Genomic DNA, 21,550 nt, shown 5'->3' with positions numbered 1-21,550 from the left:
ATTTCTTCTTTGGACAAATGTCTATTCAAGTCATGCCCATTTTTAAATTGGGTCGTTTGTCTTTTAATTGTTGAGTTGTAACATCTCTTTATGTATCATGGATATTAAACCCTTATTGGACATGTCATTTCCAAATATTTTCTCCATTGAGCTGGCTGTCTTCTCACCCTTTTGACAAAGTCCTGTGAGGGGCAAAAGTGTTTTATTTTGAGGAGGTTCCATTTATCAATTTTTTCTTCTGTTGCATGTGCTTTGGGTGTAAGGTCCAAGAAACCACCACATACCACAAGGTCTCTAAGATGAGTCCCTATATTTTCTTCTAATAGTTTTATGGTCCTGGCTTTTATAGTTAGGTCTTTGATCCATTTTGAGTTGATTTTTGTATAGGGAGTGAGATAGGGGTCCTCTTTTATTCTTTTGGATATGTATATTCAGTATTCCCAGCACCATTTGTTGAAGAGACTATTTTGTCCTGTTAACATGGACTTGGTATGTTTGTGAAAAACCAGTTGAGTGTAGAGGTGAGGGTTTATTTCTGGAACTCTCAATTCTATTCCACTGATCCATGTGTATATCTTTATGCCAATAGCATGCTATTTTGTTTTGTTTTGCTTTTGTTTTGTTTTTTTTTAAAGATTTATTTTTATTTATTTCTCTCCCCTGTCTCTCCACCCAGTTGTTTGCTATCTGTGTCCATTCACTGTGTGTTCTTCTGTGACCGCTTCTATCCTTATCAGCGATACCAGGAATCTGTTTCTTTTTGTTGCATCATCTTGTTGTGTCAGCTCTCTGGGTCTGCGGTGCCATTCTTGGGCAGGCTGCACTTTCTTTCACACTGGGTGGCTCTCCTTAGGGGGCGCACTCCTTGCGTGTGGGGCTCCCCTCTGCGGGGGACACCCCTGCATGGCATGGCACTCCTTGTGTGCATCAGCACTGTGCATGGGCCAGCTCCACACGGGTCAAGGAGGCCGGGGGTTTGAATTGCGGACCTCCCGTGTGGTAGGCAGACGCCCTATCCATTGGGCCAAGTCTGCTTCCCAGCATGCTATTTTGACCACTGTAGCTGTGTAATGTATTTTGTAATATGTTTCAAGGTCAGGCAGTGAAATTCCTCCCCCATTGCTCTTCTTTTTAGAATGCTTTTGGCTACTCAGCTGCACTTTCCCTTCCAAATGAATTTGGTAATTGCTTTTTCTATTTCTATTAAGTAGGCTGTTGGAATTTTGATTGATATTGCATTGAATCTATAAATCAGTTTGGGTAGGACTGACATCTTCATAGTATTTAATCTTCCAATCCATGAAAATGGAACATCTTTCCATTTGTTTAGGTATTCATTGATTTCTTTCAACATTGTTTTGTAGTTTTCTGGATATAGGTCCTGTACTTCTTTGGTTAAATTGATTCCTAAATATTTGGGTCTTTTTGTTGCTATGAAAATGGAATTTCCCCCTGATTTTCCTCCTCAGAATTGTTCATTACTAGTATACAAAAACATTACTGATTTTTGTGTGTTGGTCTTATATCCTGTCACTTTGCTGAATTCACTTATTAGCTCAAGTAGCTTTGTCATAGACATTTCAGATTTTTCTAAAGATAATGTCATATGCAAATAGTGAGAGTTTAACTTCCTCTTTTCCTATTTGTATGCCTGTAATTTTTTTTTCTTGTCTAACTGCTCTAGCTAAAACTTCTAGTACAATGTTGAATAACAATGGTGACAGTAGGCATCCTTGTGTTGTTCCTGATCTTCAAGGGAAAGCTTTTGACCTTTCCCCACTAAGTATAATGTTGGCTGTGGGTTTTTCATATGTCTTTTATCATATTGAGGAATTTTCCTTGCATTCCTATCTTTTAAAGTGTTTCTATGAAGAGAGGATGATGGATTTTGTCAAATGCCTTTTCTGTATCAATTGAGATGATCATGTGGTTTTTTCCCTACAATTTGTTAATGTGGTGTATTATGTTGATTCATTTTCTTATGTTGAACCAGCCTTATATACCAGGAACAAATCCCACTTGATCATGATGTATAAGTCTTGTGATGTGCTGGTGGATTTGATTTGCAAGTATTTTGTTGGGAATTTTTGTATCTATGTTCATTAGAGAGATTGGTCTGTAATTTTCTTTTTTTTGTAGTAGCTTTATCTGGGTTTGGTATTAATATTAGGAAGATGTTGGCTTCATAAAATGTGGTGGGTAATCTTCCCTCTTCAATTTTTTGGAATAGTTTAAGCAGTATTGGTGTTAATTCTTTTCAAAATGCTTGGTAGAATTTATGTGTGAAGCCATCTGGTGCTGGACTTTTCTTTGCTGGGAGATTTCTGATGATGGATTCAATCTCTTTAAATGTGATTGGTCTGTTAAGTTCTTGTATTGTAGCATCAGTGTAGGTTGTTTGTGCATTTCTAGGAATTTGTCTATTTCATCTAGATTGTCTAGTTTGTTGCATACAGCTTCTCATAATATGCTCTTATGATCCTTTTTAGTTCTGTGGAGTCAGTGGTAACTTCCCCCCTTACATTCTGATTGTATTTATTTGCATCTTTTCTCTTTTTCTCCTTGTTAATCTAGCTAGGGGTTTGTCAATTTTATTGATATTCTGAAAGAACCAGCTTTTGGTTCTGTTGATTTTCTGTATTTTTTTTTTGTTGTTGTTGTTGTTGTTGTTGTTTTCAATTTCATTTATTTCTGCTCCAGTCTTTATTATTCTTTCCTTCTGCTTGTTTTGGGATTGGTTTGCTGTTCTTTGTCTAGTTTCTCTAGTTGTTCAGTTAAATCTTTGAGTTTAGCTCTTTCTTCTTTTTTAGTATAGGCATTTAGGGCTATAAATTTCCCTCTCAAGACTGCCTTCACTGTACCAATAAGTTTTGATAAGTTTTGTTCTCGCTTTCATTTGTCTCAATATATTTACTCATTTCACTTGCAATTTCTTGTTTGATCCACTGATCATTTAGGAGTACATTTAGCCTCCACACATTTGCAAATTTACCTGTGTTCTATTATTGATTTCCAGTTGCTTTGTATAATTTCAGTCTTTTAATATTTATTGAAAGCTGTATTGTGCCCTAACATGTGGTCTATCCTGGAGAAAGATCAATGGGCATTGATAAGAATGTATAATCCACTGAGTTTGGATGCAGCATTCTGTATATGTCTGTTAGGTCTAACTCATTTATCTTATTGTTCAAGTTCTCTTTTTTTTTTTAAAGATTTATTTTTACTTATTTCTACCTCACTTTCTGCCAGTTTGTATCGCTGGGTCTAAGGTGAGTTTCTTGTAAGCAGCATATGGATGTCTCATGTTTTTTTATCCATTCTATCAGCCTGTATCTTTTGATTGGAGAGTTTAACCCATTCACATTCAATGATATTACTGTAAATGCATTATTTACTTCCTCCATTTTATCCTTTGGTTTTCACATCTTATATCATATTTTCATCTGTCTTTTTACTCTCTTGGTATCCTTTCTGCTATTCTTTCTTCTACAGTCTCCTCGAAGCCTCTTTCTCCTGTCTTTCTTTCCTTTAATATTTCCTGCAAAGATGGGTTCTTTTTCATGAACACTTTCTGTTTGCTTGAGAATATTTTATACTTATCTTCATATTTGAAGGACAATTTTGCTGGATAAAGAATTCTCAGCTGGCAATTTTTCTCTTTCAGTATCCTAACTGTATCATACCACTGTCTTCTGGCCTCTATGGTTTCCATTGAGAAATCCGTACTATATTTTACTGGGCATCTCTTGTATGTAATGGTTTGGTTCTCCCTTGCTGCTCTGAGAATTTTCTCTTTATCTTTGACATTTGACATTCTGAGTAGTATGTGTCTTGGAGTGTGTCTATTTGGGTTTATTCTGATTGGGGTATGCTGTGTTTCTTGGACATGTAAGTTCATTTCTTTTGTGAGAGCTGGGATATTTTCAGCTATTATTTCCTCAAATACTCTTTCTGCCACTGTTCCCTTCTCTTCTCCTTCTGAAACTCCCATGATATGTATGTTGTTACATTTTGTGTTGTCATTTAACTCCCTGAGCCCCTGCTCAAGTTTTTCCATTCTTTTCTCTCTTCAATTTCAGCTGTTCTCTCTTCAATTTCACTTATTCTTTGTTCTATCATTTCAAGTCTGCTGTTGTATGCCTCTAATGTGTATTTGCTAAGATTTATTTCTTTTATCCCCTCCCCCCTTGTTGTTCTGCACTCACTGGAAAGCTGTCTGCTTTCTGTGCCCACTCACTGTGTCTGCTTGTCTTCTCTTTAGGCTCTAGTGGGAACTGATCCTAGGATCTTCCAGAATTGGAGAGATGCACTCAATCTCTTGCGCCACCTCAGCTATCTGGTCTGCTGCATCTCTTATTGTCTCTTCTCTGAGTCTCTTTTTTGTTGTGTCATCTTGCTGAACCAGCTCTCTGCACAGGCCAGCACTCTGTAGGGGCCAGCACTCCTGCACGGGCCAGCACACTACATGGGCCAGCTCTCCTCTTGGGTCAGCTTGCCTTCACCAGTATGCTCTGGGAATCAAACCCTGGACTTCCCATATGTTAACAGGAGCCCAATCACTTAAGCCACATCCACCTCCCTCTAATGTGTTTTTGATCTCTCCTCTTATATCTGTCATCCCCATGAGCTCTGTTATATTTCTATTCAGGATTTCAAATTCTTTCTCTCACTCAATGTTTTCTCAATGTCATTTATCTCTTTAGCCATAATGTCTTTCAACTCATTTGATTTTGGAAATTTGTGTTCATCTCAACTACTTCTCTGAAATCCTGCATCTCTTCAGGGGCTTTGATATATTCCTTTTCTCGGGCCATGTCTTCCATTTTCTTAGTAAGGCTCATAATTTTTTGCTGATGTCTAGGCATCTGGTTAGGATGGTAGTCAACTGAGATGCTCAATGCCCTTCCCTTTTGTAGAAATTTAGTGGTGGGAGGCCATGTTTTACTACTGCTTTTTGATTCTTGGTTCAACCTGGTTTAGGAATGCTCCTTAGTTGTTCAAAACTGGGTTTTGGACCCGTAATGGGTTGCAGATCTGCTTCCTAGGCAGACTATGAAGGCCAGAAAAGCCTCTATTACTGATTTATTTTTAATTTTCTCACATGCATTTCCTTGGTCTGCCAAAGATGACACTCTTTGGTAGCCCTCTCAGTTCAGTGCCTGGTGGGAGTGCATTTGCTTCAATACAGACAGGATAAATGTAATAGAGGTTCCTGCCTGGAGTCTAAGAGCCTTGTAATTCAAACTTTCTCAGAGACAGTTCTCCAATCCAGCATTCCACATGGGCCAGCTCTCCACTTGGGTCAGCTTGCCTTCGCCAGGAGGCCCTGGGAATCAAACCGTGGACCTCCTATATGGTAACAGAAGCCCAATCGCTTAGGCCACATCCACCTTCCTCTAATGTGCTTTTGATCTCCCCTATTATATCTTTCATCTCCATGAGCTCTGTTATATTTCTTTTGCTGGATATGAAATATTTCCATTCACCTCTGCATCCTCAACAATCAGTCCCAGTTAGTAGAAAAAGAGATTGGGAGAGTTGGATCTCTTTAGTCCATGGTTTAGCAAAGGGTAGCTTGAATTTAAATGAAAAAACAAACAAACATTATTCTTGTGGGGATGTGTTGATGCAGGTGTGATATATTTATTATAATACACAGGATAGTGTGGACTTAGTAAGGGGTCCATGGTTTTCACTGGACTGGTAAAAGGGTCTGTGGGAAAAAAAGGTTAAGAACCCTGCTTTAGTCCCTTGCTGGCTCCCAAGGCAAACAAGGCACGGCCCCACCATTCTGGAAGGGCTCGTGGGACACAGCAGACCAAATGTGTGGGTCAAAAGCTGAGTCAGTTTCAGGTTGTGTCCCTCTCTCTCCCCTGCAGAGAGCTGCAACCTCAACAATCAGTCCCGGCTAGAAAAGAGGGAGACTGAGAGGGTCATATGTCCCCAGTTCTGTGTCGGCTCCCAGGGCAAAAGACGATGCTTTCCCACCTGGCCTGGAGGGGCTGGTGGGACACAGCAGACCAAGTTTGTGGGTTAGAAGCTAAGTCAGCCTTAGGCTGTGCCCCTCTCTCTCCCTTTTCCTGGGGCCCCCTTTGTCTGTATCTAGCTCAGAGTCCTGAGAATTCTACTGTGTCGTTAGTGTGGGGGAGAGTGCCAGCAGTAGCAGCCACTGGTTTCAACTCACAGCTTTGCTGTCGCAATTCCCCTCCTTTGTCCCTTGCTCTTTTGGGCAGTGTCCAGTGTTTGCCTGGAGTTCTAAACCCTAGAAGATCTTTTTCCAGCCATTTCAGTCTGTTCTCTATCTAATTTTCTGGAAGATAAGAGAGTTGCAAATCTTTCTAATCCACCGTCTTCCTGGAAGCCTCCATTTTCCTTTTTTTTGATAAGCATGACAGTTTTGAGGACTACAGGTCTGGTGGGTATTCAAAGAATGTTGTAAAATTGGAGTTTGCCTGATGTTTTTCTCATGACTGGTCTGGGGTTTTAGGTTTTGGGGAGAAAGACCACAGAGATAAAGTATCATTCTTATCACATCATATCAGGGGTACATACTACTGCCATGACTTATCATTTGCTGATATTGACCTTGATCACCATGCTGCAGGAACGTTTGTCAGGTTTCTTCACTGTAGAGTTATTGTTTCTCCCCCCTTTCCAAACAGCATTTTTGAAAGGAGGTCAATATGTGCAGTTCAAACTTACTTACAGAGTGGAGACTTTGAGGGCAAAGTACCTACATGAATTATTTGGAATTCTTCTGCATGAGAGATTTTTCTCTTTTGCAATTATTTGCTTATTCAATCATTTATTTCTGTCAGTATGGACTCATGGGTATTTATTTTATACTTCAGGTTGTAATCCAACATTACTTTATTTTCTTGTTCTAATTGTTCCAGTTTTGGTAATTGGGAGCTCTTTCAGTTGGTTCTTGTATCCCTTTAACATATCCCCATCATTGTGTGTTGTTTCAAAATTTTTGAACACTTCCTCATTTTCCAGCACTATGAGGTACTCTAGGCTCATCTGGTATATTTCCTACCCCAGCCCTAGAATCAGCCATTTCTCCAAAGACTGTTGGTTCCTTTTATAAAAGAATGGTCTCGGTGTTGGATATGCTCCTCATTACTGGGTTGTCCTTGTTTCTAGGCTCTCTCATCTGGCAGAGCAAAGAAATAAATGTAAGTATACTAACCCATGTGTCTATCTATAAATGTTTCTATATGTATCCATCTCTATCTTTAGTAAGCTAAACACAAGTTCATACTGATGTCTTCAACTCTAATCTGGTAGCACATGGATCATTCTAGCCTTCCACACTCTTGCTTATCTATAACCTTCCACTATAACAGTAAGGAATCTGGCTCCCATCAACTACCATTCATCTATTAATTGTTCAATTCCAGTACAGTGTATAAGTGGTTTCAAAATTAACCAGTACTCCCACGGGAATAACTTTACCAGCTAGAGTTCCTTTGGCCTTTAGTGAGAGTATAAACATTTCCAGAGTTACATAGGTCAGTTTCTTTTCATCATACCCTACCCTACCCTCTAAGTTGTTTCATACATTGGTAATCATTAGATTTTTTGTTATTGTTGTTGGTACAGTCTGCATCTCCTCCTAGGATCCTCTCCCCACATGACAAATATTTTTTTCATTTGCATACTTTAAGATTTACTCTTTGTGCTTTAAAGTTGTATGGGATTTAAGAAATTCATAGTGTCATATATCACACAGAATAATTTCACTGCCCTAAAAAAATCCTCTGCGTCACCCAATCAACACTCCTAACACTTTCCTACCAAAGAATGTACTTGCTTATCACTACCTCTAATCCTTTCCCTTTACAATTTTCAAAACTGTGTTCACATTCATAAACTCATGTGATTCTCACTTCAAGCCTAAGTGCTTCCTCTAAGCAAATGAACTGATGAACCAAACTCAGAGAGAATAAGTGGCTTGGTCAGGATCTCACTAAATGGTAATGTTGACCCTAGAATTTTGTCTTTTGACTCCTGGTTTGATGCTTTTTCCCCACTCTGCTTCCTTGTTTCCTGCAAAGGGGTATGTGTGTGGCTGTGAGTAGAGACGAGGAAGTACAGAAGACAGCAATGGTGGTAAGTGATCATTAAAACCATGTACCTTTCTAAACCTAACAGAAGCTTTTACACTAAAAATATGAAAAAGTAGAATTCCAATTCTGGTAATTTGGTGAACCTAACATCCCCAAAAACCATTTTGTTATAAAATGTCCCATAAGGCAGGATAAATACATTTTTAAAATGTCTTGTTAAAGGCATCACTGAGTTAACAAGAAAGAAAGAGAAATCCTCAGAGACCAAAAGCTAGCAAAAGTCCAGAGAGCTAAATGAGCACTGAAACCAACAGCTGCTCAAATTTTGCAATGTATAAAAGACAAAAGCACATCACAAGGGCTTATCTAAATAAACTCAAGTTTGGTTTAACATTAGAAAATATATTTATGCAATTCATTACATTATAAGATTTAAGCAGATCATTTCAGCAGATAGAAAGCACTTGATAAAATTCAATACCCACTCATAATTAAAAATCAAATAAAACTTGTAGCAAATGTGGAATGTAAGAGAATTTCATTTGGTTCAAATTTCTTTCATGTGTTGAACAAATGTTTAAGAACCTGAGTATTTTATATATTTATTTGGCTATACTCTTTTTTTTTTAAACAAATTATAGCAAGTGTTTTATTAACTTCTGAACTCGTATTTTCTCCTCCATTTCTTTAAAAATATTGTGGCAAGGATGATTAAATATCTTGTAAACATCAATAGATTCAGAAAATAAATAAAATAAAAAGAACCAATGTTTGTTCTATGCCCAAAACTAAAAAGAATTAATTTCCAAATCCTAATTTAGCACTGGATCCACCTATTCACACCATTTTACTTCAACAAATGGAATACCTACTCTAGACATATAATTCTTGGTGATTTAAAACTTTAAAGTTATTTCTTCATATTAATATAGTGTTTTCCTATTGATTTAAAGAATAAAGGAGATTAAATCTGCAACTATACCAAAGCAGTTAACTGCTGATAATAGATTCTACACAAATATATTGGGTTTTTAGAGTATTCCATTTATTCATTCAACATAAATAGGCATTAACCACATTTGAGTTAGTGTAGTAAGGATGCAAAATTATTATATATTATTATGCAGTTTCTGCCCAGGCTAGCTAGTTGGGGAGATAAATGACAGTTCTAATGTAGTGCCGTAACCATCGTATGTAGAGTCACAAGGGAGAAAAGGCAAGGCTACTAAGTTGGAAGGCTCAGAAAAAGTTTCCAAATGGAGCTGTGGCAGCTGGGATGAGTACTGAAGATAAATAGTAGGTAAAAGAAGGAAAAGGAAGGGAGTTCCAGACAAAGAAAATTTCAAGTATACACACTGGCTTGAGAGTGTGAGCAAACATGTCAGCACCACAAGAGCAAATGGTGAGATGGCCAAAAAAGGAGGCTGAAAATGGGGGCAGGATGCACAGCATTTCTCACAACCGGTCTACCAAGGACTAATAAATTTTTCCTCAAGGCTATGACATTTCTGTAGGAGAAACTTTTAAATTATTTTCAAATTGAGAAAAATCTAAAAAAAAATTTTATTTTTTAACATAAAGGTACTCTGAATCATCTAGATGACAACCTTATAATTGAGTTCCACCACAGGATTTCAGTTCACACATCTGCCTTTGGGAGTACATTGACGAACAAGCTGCACTGTTTTGTTTTCAATGGTCTAGGTTAATAATAAAGAAATGGAGACTACTATATGCAATGGTCTGGTGAATAAAGGTATGTTCCACAGTGGTTTAAATAGAGAAAAGAGATGAGGGCATTGAGTGATATCTCAACACAGAGTGGGGAAAAGCCACACTCTAAGCAAAATATGCCAGAGGGAACATTCTGAGTTCTTTAGGCCCAGCAAATAGTCTCATTGGTCACAATGAGTAAGTATTCATTTGAATTTTATTGGTTCTACAGTTTTTCCCTAAATGTTTCTATGTTATAGCTGTATAAAAGCTACAACATAAGGAGTTTGTACATGTTTTTTGTTTGCATAAATTTAACATAATGAAAATATTTTAAATTAACAATGGAGGATCTTGAGTATCTCCTTGGGTTTGAGAAATATTCCTATGGATGATGGGGAGCCACTGAAAGATTTTTAATAGGGAAATAACAAATATGTGCTTTATAAAAAATCACTTTGACAGTGGGGGGCAGAGGAAGTGGGATTCGGAATCTAAAGTAACCAACGTAGAAAGAATAGTTAGGAAGCTAATTAATAGAATGATTTTGATAAAATGGTGAGGCCTTACACCACTCAGGGGAAATGAAGAAAAGATGGATTACAGAACCAAAAAGACTCACTTGTGGGTGAAGGAAAGGAGGGCATCTAGGATGACTCTCCCTTGGGTGACCAGGTTGTGCGATAAACACCCCAGGAACACAAACAAGTGGGAGCAAAGGGGAAGGAGAAAGTGAAAGACGTTGAATTCAATTCAGTAGTGATTTGAATTTCATTTCAACCAAAGAAAATCCAGTTAGTTTTTCTGGGTACTAGTTTTCTCTGTGACAGATCCATTCATAAATTACCAAATCAACTATTCTGAAACTCTCTAAAAATACACAAAGCACTTTACAGTATGCTGTAAATAAGTCATGAAATTCAGCAAAAACGCAGGCACTGAAGGAAATTCAGTTAAGTTAAAAAGAGATATGGCAAAATTTTCCTAAACACTAAATTGTGACCCAAAACATTCACCCAGTACACTGTACTTTTTTATTCTGCTAGTGGGAGCCATTATTCAAACTTTCATTGAAGGCTTATGAACAAGAGAGGAAGCATGCCAAGTCGACGTGGGAAGCGCGGAGACACCACCCTCAATGGACTTAAAGCAAAGCAATGGACACATCTGGTGCGAGATTACTGAACTTTCAGCGTGCCGGGAACTTCCAATCTACAGGCAGAGTTGGTTAAAGTATAAATTACCTTTTACTTAGAGGAAACCAGAGTGGACTATCTTAGGAAGCCCAGTAACAATTAAACATTTTATATTCTATTCCCTATAAGGTAAAAATGGGAAGGAAAACGCAGAGATTATCGCAAAATCAGCTTGTGTCCCAGCAGCCACAGAAGGGGAAGGGAGTGGAGAGGATGGTAGTGGAAGGGGACCTCTGGGAAAGAGTAATTCAATCCTAGTGTAGTGGGGGAAGGCCAGGCTCTACCACCACTAACTCAATAAAAATGTTTATAGATTCAAAATTTATAACCGTCAACTTCATTTCCATCGTCCAAGTCGCGGCTCAAGGGAAAGCCGTGGAGCGTACCTTCAGCAAAGGGCGCAATCTGGGGGTCGCACTCCACACTGCTCCCCTACCGTCACCCGCGCAGGACCTCCCTGAGTGAGGATCGGGGGATGAGAGTAGTGAGGTGGGGTCGGGACGGTGAGGGACAGACTGCCGAGAGCCCAGCGCTCAAGGAAATAAACAGCACGAGGACTGAGCACCGTGCCCCTATTTCTCAGGTCAGCGCCCAGCGTGCAGAGCCGGAAAAGCGGACCCGCCAGCGCCACCGCGCAGCCTCCACTTAGCCGGAGGAGGCGGAGCCAAGAGGCCTAGAGGCGGGGCCGGAGGGAGAACCCACTCCCCGCGGCCTGGTGGGAATTGTAGTTCGATAAAGAAGCAAGGCTCCCGCAGCGGGTACTGGGAACTACATTTCCCGGTGAGGGTGCGGCTCCGCGGGCCAAGTGGTACGGAGGATGTCGCTTTGTCCTCAGCCGGGTCGAGAGCCGGCGAGGGTTTGAAGCCGCAGGGGAAGAAGGCCAGAAAGGGGGTGTCTTTCCCTTTCTTGCTTGCGCTCGGGCGGCCGCCGGCTGCAAATACCGGTGCGGCGCCAGCTGTGCCTTTCCTCGCCCCGTCGCCGTACATTACCCGTCTGGCCCCCAGTGGAAACCTCAAGGAGTTAGGGCCTAGAGGTTCCAAGGTAGCGGCCACTGCTCCCCGTGGGAGTAAGAGGCGCACCCCCCTGCGACCCCGCCCGCGCTCTTATGGGTCCGACCCGGAAGCCCAACGTGTGCCGCCAACTGAGCCGCCGGGCGCTGGGCTTCTTCTCGCGCGACGCGGGCGTGGTGCAGAGGACGAACCTGGGCCTTCTGCGAGTGCTTGTGTGCCAGGTGACGCTTGGCAACCGGGAGCGGGAAGAGGGGCAGCGGAGCGCCTGGCCGTCGCACCTCCTTTGGAGTGCAGTTTTTAGGCACTGGGAACCTCCTTTTAAGAGGGTCCCATATGTTGGGGGGCGGGATACTTGCCCTGAACCTGGATTCATAAATAGCTATTAAAGGGGCTGCCACTTGTTTTTCTTTAAAGCGTATGTCATCCTTCACAAAATATTTGAAAGTTGTCACCCCGCTTAAACCAAAAATGTGAGAGCAGAGTGAGGAAGAATTGAAAATAACGTTATGAATGTGAAATTACTTTGTAAACTGCAGATTTGACTATCCAGCTTAAATTTGGTGCACAGTGAAGTCTTTAGGTCTTAGGAATTCTTTCCTAAACCGTGATTGTGTTTTTCAGGAAAGTACTAAGTTCAAGAATGTTTGGACAACTCATTCCAAGTCACCTATTGCCTATGAGAGAGGAAGAATATATTTTGATAATTATCGGTGTTGTGTCAGCAGGTAATTTTTTGGTGAAAATCTTTGCTATAATTCACCTCATTGTTGATCTTCTGATATTTTATAGACCTACATGTCCACATTAGTGCTTAATGAAATGGAAGAGAACGGAAGAATCGATCCAAAATAAGACTAGGGGATAAAATGAATGTAATTTGGGACTTTATCATTGTAAATTCTTATTTAAAGCAGCATTACGTTATAATGTATCAGAAACGATAGATTGCCCAGAGTACTATTTTTTTATTCTACTTAAAACATACCGGAGCAAGAGAACCAGGTAACAAATAATTAGATGCTGCTTTGGGAAGAATTTCTGTATTTATTTTGGAGAGAACCTTCTTTTAGAGGAACTTTTTAAATGTGCTAAAAAATAGAATAGAGTACAGTGAACCCCTTTATACTCATTACTTAGATTCAAAAACTATCAAGATTTTGCCACACTCATTTTATCAATCCATTTCTACACTTCTTCCCACCTTTTCCTTTGCTTCTTTGCAAAGTATTTTAAAGCAAATTCCAAACATCCTTTGCATCTCTAAAAGATATGGACATTTTCTTTTTTAGTACCTCCATTGAGATATAATTCACACTTTTAAATATATTCACAGATATATGCAATCATCACAGTCAATTTTGAAGCATTTTCATCTTCTCAAAAGAAATATTGAGGTGTTACTTCGTTGGGGATTGAATTATGTCCCCCACAAAAGGCATGCTCAGGTTCCAACTCCTGTTCCTGTGGATGTGAACCCATTTAATAATAGGACCTTTGACAATGTTATTGGCTAAGTTGTGCCCACACTGAATGAAAAAGAAATTGGACACAGAAAAAGAAACCAGAGGCTGGAAGTCAATGGAACCCAGAAGAGAAAGGAGAAGATGCTGCTGAGTACTTTGCCAAGTGAGAGAAAAGCCAAGGAATTCCAAAGATTATTGGCAACCAGAAAATTCTGACTCTAGCAGGAAGTATGTATGCTAGCTTCTGATTCCATGAGCCAACAAATTCCTGTTACTAAGCCAACCCATAAAGTGGAGTTTGTTTTAGCACCTAGAAAACGAAAACAGTTTTTAGAACCAGAAAGTGGGATGCTGCTATGACAAATACCTAAAAATATGGAAACGTTTTTGGAATTGGGTAATGAATGGAGGCTGGTAGAATTGTAACTAGCTTAAGAGGGAAAGCTTAGATTGCTATAAAGGTAACAATATGGACATTAAAGGTAGTTTGGATGATGATACTTTAGAAGGAAATGATGAATGTGTTATTAGAAACTGAGTGAAAGGCATTCATTGTTATAAAGTAGCAGAGAACTTGATGAAATTGTGTTTTGATGTTGGATTGAATGTCGAATTTGTAAGCAATGAATTTGGATAAATAGCTGAAGAGATTTCCAAGCTAAATATGGAAGGTACAGCCTGGCTTTTCCTTGCAACTTATAGTAAAATGTGAGAGGTAAGGGATAAGCTGAGACTGAATACTTAAGCACAATGAAACCAGAAATTGATGGTTTGGAAAATTTTGAGCCCATGCAGATAGTGTGCTCTGAAACTAGGGCCAGAAATGGATCTATCAGGGATCTTTCTGAACTTTGGGGAAGTGACTTCTCAGAGTACAGGGTTCTATGTAAGTGTTTAACTGAACACTAAAGGAGGTGTGGCTGAACATGGATCAAGTCAGACATTTCAGTCAGGATTAGAAATGCTGTTATGTAGGAAAGATCTGTGGAAAAGGCAATTGTCTGATGATTTGGACCCCCTGGAACTACACTCAGAGCCAATAGGTGTGTGTGAAATTTGTATGAACAGAAGCGATGCCTGAAAAGGACAGAGAAAAGTCAAATTGGAAGAATGAATTAAGGGCAGAACCATGGAAGCAGAGGTCTGGGCTGAAATCTCTTCAGGCCAAGAGAGCGGCCCACCCATGTGTGGAAAGAGCAGGTCCATGTCTGTGCTTGGAGGGGCAGGCCTTGTGCTCTGTGGTCAGGAAAAGTGCTGCCACCCCAGTGCTCAGAGATGGTAGGGCCTGTGCCCCTGTGTTTGTTTAGGGCCAAGCCGCCATCCTGATGCTCAGAGAGGGTGGGGTCTGTGACGCAAAGTTCAGGGAGAGAAGATGCTACTGCACAAGCATGTGGGAGGGATGGGGCTGCCACTCCAGTAGGGCTGGAGGACAAAGCATCAATCCACAGATAACTTTCAGACCTTGAGATCTAAATGGAGTTTGCCTTGCTGGATTTCAGACTTGTTTGGGACCCATGACCCCTGTTTTTCTTCCAGTTTCTCCCTTCTGGAATGGTAATGTTTATCCTACGCCTGCCTGCCTCACCATTGTATTTTGGAATGTGTTTTCTAGGTTTCACAGGTCCATAGACAGACAGGAATTTTGCCCCATGACAGACCATACCCATAACTGATTTACATGAAACTGTGTGCTTGTTTAAAGTCTTTTGGGATGTTGGGATGGAATAAATGTATTTTACATGTTGGAAGTACATGGCTTTTTGGAGTCCAGAGAGCAGACTATTGGAGATTATATCATATCCTCCACATAAGACATGTTTGGGTCCCAGCCCCTGGTCCTGTGTAAATAGAACCTTTGAAGATTGGTTAAGGTATGCCCAAACCAAATGAGGGTGGACGTACTCCAATATGGCTGAAGTCCTTATAAGCAAAAGAAATTGGATACAGAAGCACAGGGAGCAACCAGAAACTGGAAGTCAACAGAATTTGGAAGAGAATGGAGAAGATGCTGCTGTGTACATTGTCATGTGACAGAGAAAGCCAAGAAACTCCAAAGATTACCTTCCAGCCTCCGAAACTTAAGCTAATAAATTCCTGTTTTTAAACCTATTGTATGGTATTTGCTTTATCAGCTGAGAAACTAATATATATCCCCATCAACTCCAGCCCAAGCAACCACTAGTCTATTCTCTGTCTCTCTATATTTGCCTATTCTGGACATTTCATATAAATGGAATCATAAAATATGTGATCTTTTGTGACTGGCTTCTTTGACTTAGCATGGTGTTTCAGAGTTCATCCATCTTTTAGCATGTATCAATATTTTTTATGGTCAAATAATACTCTGCTATATGGATATACAACATTTTGCTTATCCATTCAACAGTTGATAAACATTTAGGTTGTTTCCACCATTTGGCTACCATAAATAATGCTGCTTCATATACAAGTTTTTGTGTGGACATTGTGGACATATGATTTCCTCTAGGTCATACAGTAGCTCTGTGTTTAACCATTTGTAGAACTGCCAGGCTATTTTCCCAAGTGACTGTACCATTTTATATTTCCACCACCAGCATATGATAGTTCCAATTTCTCCACATAGTCACCAACACTTAATATTACTTGACTTTTTGATTCTAGCCATCATAGTGAGTATAAAATAATAGGCATTTGATTTGCATATCTCTGATGACTAATGATGTTGAGCATTTTTTTGTGTGCTTACTGGCCATTTGAATATTTTCTTTAGTAAACTAATTAGTCAGATCCTTTGGCCATTTTTAGTTGGATTGTTTGTTAAGAGTTCTTTAAGTATTCTAGATACAAGTCCCACATTAGACATATGATTTGCAAATATTGTTTCCCATTGTGTCTTTACTTTTCTGATGGTATTGTTTCAAGTTCAGAAGTGTTAAAGTTTGATGAGGTCCGGTAGAATCTATTGCCAAACCCAGTCATGATGATTTACCCCTTTGATTTTCTTCTAAGAGTTTTATAGTTTTAGTTCTTACATTTAGGTCTTTGGTCTTTGGTCCATTTTGAATTAATTTTTGTATATAGTGTGAGATGAGGATCCAATTTCCTTTTTTTTGTATGTGGCAATCCGGTTCTCCCAGAACCATTTGTTGAAAAGACTATTTATTCCCCATTGAATGGTCTTGGCACCTTGTAAAAAATTTGTTAGCATAGACACATGGCTTTATTTCTGGACTCTCAAGTCTATTCCATTGATCTGTATCTTTATCCTTATGTCAGTACCACATTGTCTTGATTACCGTTGCTTTGTAAAAAGTCCTGAAATCAGGACGGCTATGTCTTCCCACTTGGTTCTTCTTTTCCAATGTTGTTTTGCCTCTTGATGATGCCTTGCAATTCCATATGAATTTTAGAATCAGATTGTCAGTTTCTACAAAAAAGCAAGCTGGGATTCTGATAGAGATTGCATGGAATCTGTAGATCAGTTTAGGTCATATTGCCTTATTAACAATATTAAGCCTTCTGTTTCATGAATAAGTGATATATTTCCATGTATTGAGATCTTTTTTATTTCTTTCAACAATATTTTGTAGTTTTGTTTTATATTTTGGACTTCTTTTTGTTAAATTTATGACTAAGTAGTTTATTCTTTTTTGATGCTCTTGGAAAAGGAATTGTTTTCTTAAGTTCATCTTTGGATTGTTCAGTACAAGTGTGTAGAAATATAATTGATTTTTTATATTTCACTGGGCATGGGCTTTTTTTATGGATAGTTTTTTGATTACCAGTTCATTCTCTTGTTATGGGTCTATTTAGATTGTCTATTTTATCTTAAGTCTATTTCAGTTGTGTGTTTGTTTTTTTTTAAAGATTTATTTATTTATTAATTTCCCCCCCTCCCCTGGTTGTCTGTTCTTGGTGTCTGTTTGCTGCGTCTTGTTTCTTTGTCCGCTTCTGTTATCGTCAGCGGCACGGGAAGTGTGGGCGGCGCCATTCCTGGGCAGGCTGCTCTTTCTTTTCACGCTGGGCGGCTTTCCTCACGGGCGCACTCCTTGCGCGTGGGGCTCCCCCACGCGGGGGACACCCTTGCGTGGCACAGCACTCCTTGCGCGCATCAGCACTGCGCATGGCCAGCTCCACACGGGTCAAGGAGGCCCGGGGTTTGAACCGCGGACCTCCCATATGGTAGACGGACGCCCTAACCACTGGGCCAAAGTCCGTTTCCCTATTTCAGTTGTTTTTGTCTTTCTAGTAGTTTTTCCGTTCGTCAAAGTTGTTTAATTTCTCACAGTATTTATTTATAATCCTCTTTGTTTCTCTAAGGCTAGTAGTAATATCCTTTCTTTTATTTGAGTCTAGTCATTTGAGTCTGACTTTTTCTTGATCACTCTACCTAAAGGTTTATCAATATTGTTGGTCTCTTCAATGAACCAGCTTTTGGTTTCATTGATTTTCTGTATTGTGTTGTGTTCTCTATTTCGTTAATTTCTGCTCTCTTTAAACATTTTTTCCTTCTGCTTACTTTAGATTTAGTTTGTTCTTCCATTTTCTAGGGTCTTACGGTATAAGGTTAGGTTATTGATTTGTGATTTTTTTCACTGTGGTCATTTACAGCAATAAATTTCCCTCTAAAAACTACATTAGTTGCAACCTCTATATTTTAGTATATATTGTCTCCATTTTCATTCATCTCCAAGTATTTTCTGACTTCCCTTTTGTATTCTTTTGTTATATAAGAGTGTGTTGTTAGTTGCAACATATTTGTGAATTTCCCAAATTTCTTTCTGTTATTGATTTCTAATTCCATTCCATTGTGATTGTAGAACAATTTTCTATTAGTTTTGTCCTTTAAAATTTGTTGAGATTTGTTTTATGACTAACATATGGTCTACCCTGGAGAACATTCCATCAAGTTAATATAAGACTATACTGCTGTTGCTGGATAGAATGTATATGTGGTAGGTCTCTTTGACCAAGTCTTCTATTGCCTTTTTGATCTTTTCTCTAGTTGTTCTTCCATTATTAAAGTAAGATATTGAAGTTTCCAACTACTATTATTGAATCATCTCTTTCTCCCTTCATTGCTATCAATTTTTGCTTCATGTGTTTTGGTCCTTTGTTACTAGGTGCATATACGTTTATAACCATTTTATCTTTCTGATATAACCTTGATCCTTTTATCATTATGAAATTATAAAATGTCACCTTTTATTTCTAGTGACCCATTTTGTTTGAAAGTCTATTTTCTGTGATATTAGTATAGCTACTCCTGCTTGTTGTTTGCATGGTATATCTATTTCCATCCTTTTACTTTCAATCCATTTGTTCTTTGAATCTAAAGTTTATCTCCTATACACAACATATTGTTGGAGCTTATACTTTTATCCAATTTGACAGTTTCTGCCTTTAGATTAGATTGTTTAACCAATTACATTTAATGTTGTTATTGATATATTTAGATTTTTCATCTGTCTTTTTTTTTCTAGGTCTCATGACATTTCTTCTTCGTATTTTACTGCTTTAAGTGAATATTTTCTAATATTATATTTTAATTTCTTTAATGATTTCACTATATTTTTTTAGTTATTTCCTTTAGTGATTGCTCTAGGGCTTACCATATATATAATCTTAACACAGTCAGCTTCAGAGTTATACTAATTTAATTTCAGTGAGATTATTCCTATATAGCTCTGTTCTCTTTCCCCCTTTTAATGGTGTTATTGTTATACACATTACATTTGTAAATATTACAAAATCATGCATTGTTATTATTACTTTCTATAATTTAAGTCTTTAAAGAAGTTCAGAGAAGAAAGTAAGGCAAATATTTATAGCTTTTGTTATATTAACCTTCTTATTTGTCATTTCTTGTTCTCTTCATTTTTTTCCTGTAGATTCTCATTATCATCTGGAGTAATTTTCTTATCCTAGTAATAAGCCTTTGCTCTCACTCACCTCCTTTATGTTATTGGCAAATAAATTGCATTTGTATTTGTTAGAGGCCTAACAGTGCACTTTATACATGCTGCTTTACACAATTGCTTGTTAGGTAGTCTTTTTCTTTTTTTGTGTGGATTCAAATAACTATCTCGACTTAAAACTGATTTTAGCCAAGGAAGGATCTTTAGTATTTCTTCTAAGGCAGATCTTCTAGCTACAAAATCTCTCAGTTTCTGTTAATGTGAGAATGTCTTTCTTTCACTTCTATTTTTAAAAGATAGCTTTGCTTGATATAAGATTCTTGGTTGATGGTTTTTTCCTGTGAGCACTTTGAGTACATTATCCCACTGTCTCTGGCCTCCATGGTTTCTGATAAGCAATCAACTGGTAATCTTATTGGGGTTCCCTTATAAATGATAAGTTCTTTTTTTCTCATATGTTGGTATACTTAATGGTGTCCCATATTTCTCTGAGGCTCTGCTCATTTTTCTTCATCCTTTTTTTCTCTCTTCTTTGGATGGCATGTTCTCTCTCTCTCTCTCTTTTTTTTAAATGAGGTCCCTGGGGATTGAACATGGATGTATGAGCTACACCTGTTCCCTGCATGATCGCTTTTTTTTTAAAGATTTATTTATTTATTTAATTCCGCCCCCCTCCCCTGGTTGTCTGTTCTTGGTGTCTATTTGCTGCGTCTTGTTTCTTTGTCCGCTTCTGTTGTCGTCAGTAGCACGGGAAGTGTGGGCGGCGCCACTCCTGGGCAGGCTGCTCTTTCTTTTCACGCTGGGCGGCTTTCCTCACGGGCGCACTCCTTGTGCTTGGGGCTCCCCCACGCGGGGGACACCCTTGCGTGGCACGGCACTCCTTGCGCGCATCAGCACTGCGCGTGGCCAGCTCCACACGGGTCAAGGAGGCCCGGGGTTTGAACCGCGGACCTCCCATATGGTAGACGGACGCCCTAACCACTGGGCCAAAGTCCGTTTCCCAGCATGATCGCTTTTGATCTAACTTCAAGTTTACTAATTGTTGCTTTTAGCTTGTATTTACTATAGTCTCTCTAGTGAATTTTTTCATATCAATTACTATACCTTTCAGTTTACAAATTTTCATATGGTTCTCTTTTTTTTTTTTAATAATTTCTATTTCATATTGGTGTTCTCAATATGATAATACATTGTCATCACACCTTCATTTACTTCTTCAATCACAGTCCTTTAGTTTTTTGAACATATTTATAATGGCTACTATGAAGTCTTTGTCTTTTAAATCCAACATCTGGTTCCTCTCACAGGTAATTTCTGTTGCCTGTTTTTGGTATATTGGTCAGTCTTTCCTGTTTCTTGGCATATCTTGTAATTTTTTAATTGTTGGAAACTAAACATTTCAGATAATATATTGTAACAAATCTGGCACTCTCCACTGCTCCCAACCCCTCACCAGGGTTTGTTATTGTTATTTGCTGTTTATCTGAGTTGGGAACTGGCAGAGGGAAAGAAGGGGGCAGGCCCTGATTCAAACACCCCAGACTCTTCCTGTTCTTACCATGCTCTTGTAGATTTTCTTGAATAAATTACAGAAATTGTTTCTTCATGTCTATACAAAGAAACAAATGGTCTCAGGAACATTTCCAGAGACTGCAAATGTTTCTCCTTTCATCATTTTTGCCAGTTTGACTGGTGAGTGTATCCACAGAGCTCCTCAACTGTCAGACCAGAAGTGGAAACCTGAACATTTTCTTAAATAACCATAATGTCATATCACAGCTAGCAAAATTAGCAGTAATTACAATAACTTGTAATTTCAAGGTACCTACTTTAATTTTTTTTTAAGTTTAAATCAGAGCAAATGGTATTATTGATTTGTGATCTAGTGGTGAATAGTCTTGGCATCCTTTAACATTCCATCCTTGGTATTTTATCTGCAGATTAGAATCATATATAAGGTAGAATCACATATGAGGTTGCTTTTATTATATGAAATTCCATTTGGTTTAAGTTTTTGAATTGGTGAATATAAAAGGTGAATAAAATTATCACCCTAAAACTCTTTCACCAGTAGTTTTATTTCCAAAATTCATCAGTTTAAAATATTTAAACATTCATGATCACACCTCAGTGTTAATCAGGGAAGTATGTATTAAAGGATGTTATTTTTCACATCAGCGTAGATTAAAAATGTAT

General features: G+C 38.6%; 2 protein-coding genes across 4 annotated transcripts in view; one reads left to right on the top strand and one right to left on the bottom strand.

Annotated features, from left to right (window-relative positions):
• Nucleotides 1-11,624, bottom strand: part of METTL8 (methyltransferase 8, tRNA N3-cytidine) — a 113,123-nt gene extending 101,499 nt beyond the window's left edge. The window contains exon 1 of one of the 2 annotated variants that reach the window (XM_058300655.2): nt 11,368-11,624. The gene's annotated coding sequence lies outside the window, so the exon portion shown is untranslated. The remainder of the gene's footprint in view (nt 1-11,367) is intronic. The other variant, XM_004485044.4, reaches the window with a different exon arrangement.
• Nucleotides 11,625-11,732: 108 nt separating this feature from the next.
• The window catches only part of DCAF17 (DDB1 and CUL4 associated factor 17), a 41,037-nt gene continuing 31,219 nt past the window's right edge, over nt 11,733-21,550 (top strand). Inside the window, exons 1-2 of one of the 2 annotated variants that reach the window (XM_004460781.4) lie at nt 11,733-12,212; nt 12,613-12,716. In XM_004460781.4, the coding sequence (XP_004460838.1) occupies nt 12,087-12,212; nt 12,613-12,716 (230 nt within the window). In that variant the 5' untranslated portion in view covers nt 11,733-12,086. The remainder of the gene's footprint in view (nt 12,213-12,612; nt 12,717-21,550) is intronic. The other variant, XM_012526078.4, reaches the window with a different exon arrangement.

The sequence above is a fragment of the Dasypus novemcinctus genome, chromosome 7 (genome assembly GCF_030445035.2).
Source record: "Dasypus novemcinctus isolate mDasNov1 chromosome 7, mDasNov1.1.hap2, whole genome shotgun sequence".
NCBI lineage: Eukaryota > Metazoa > Chordata > Mammalia > Cingulata > Dasypodidae > Dasypus > Dasypus novemcinctus.
Note: the sequence above shows the minus strand (reverse complement) of the source record. Positions and strands in the feature narration are given on the sequence as shown.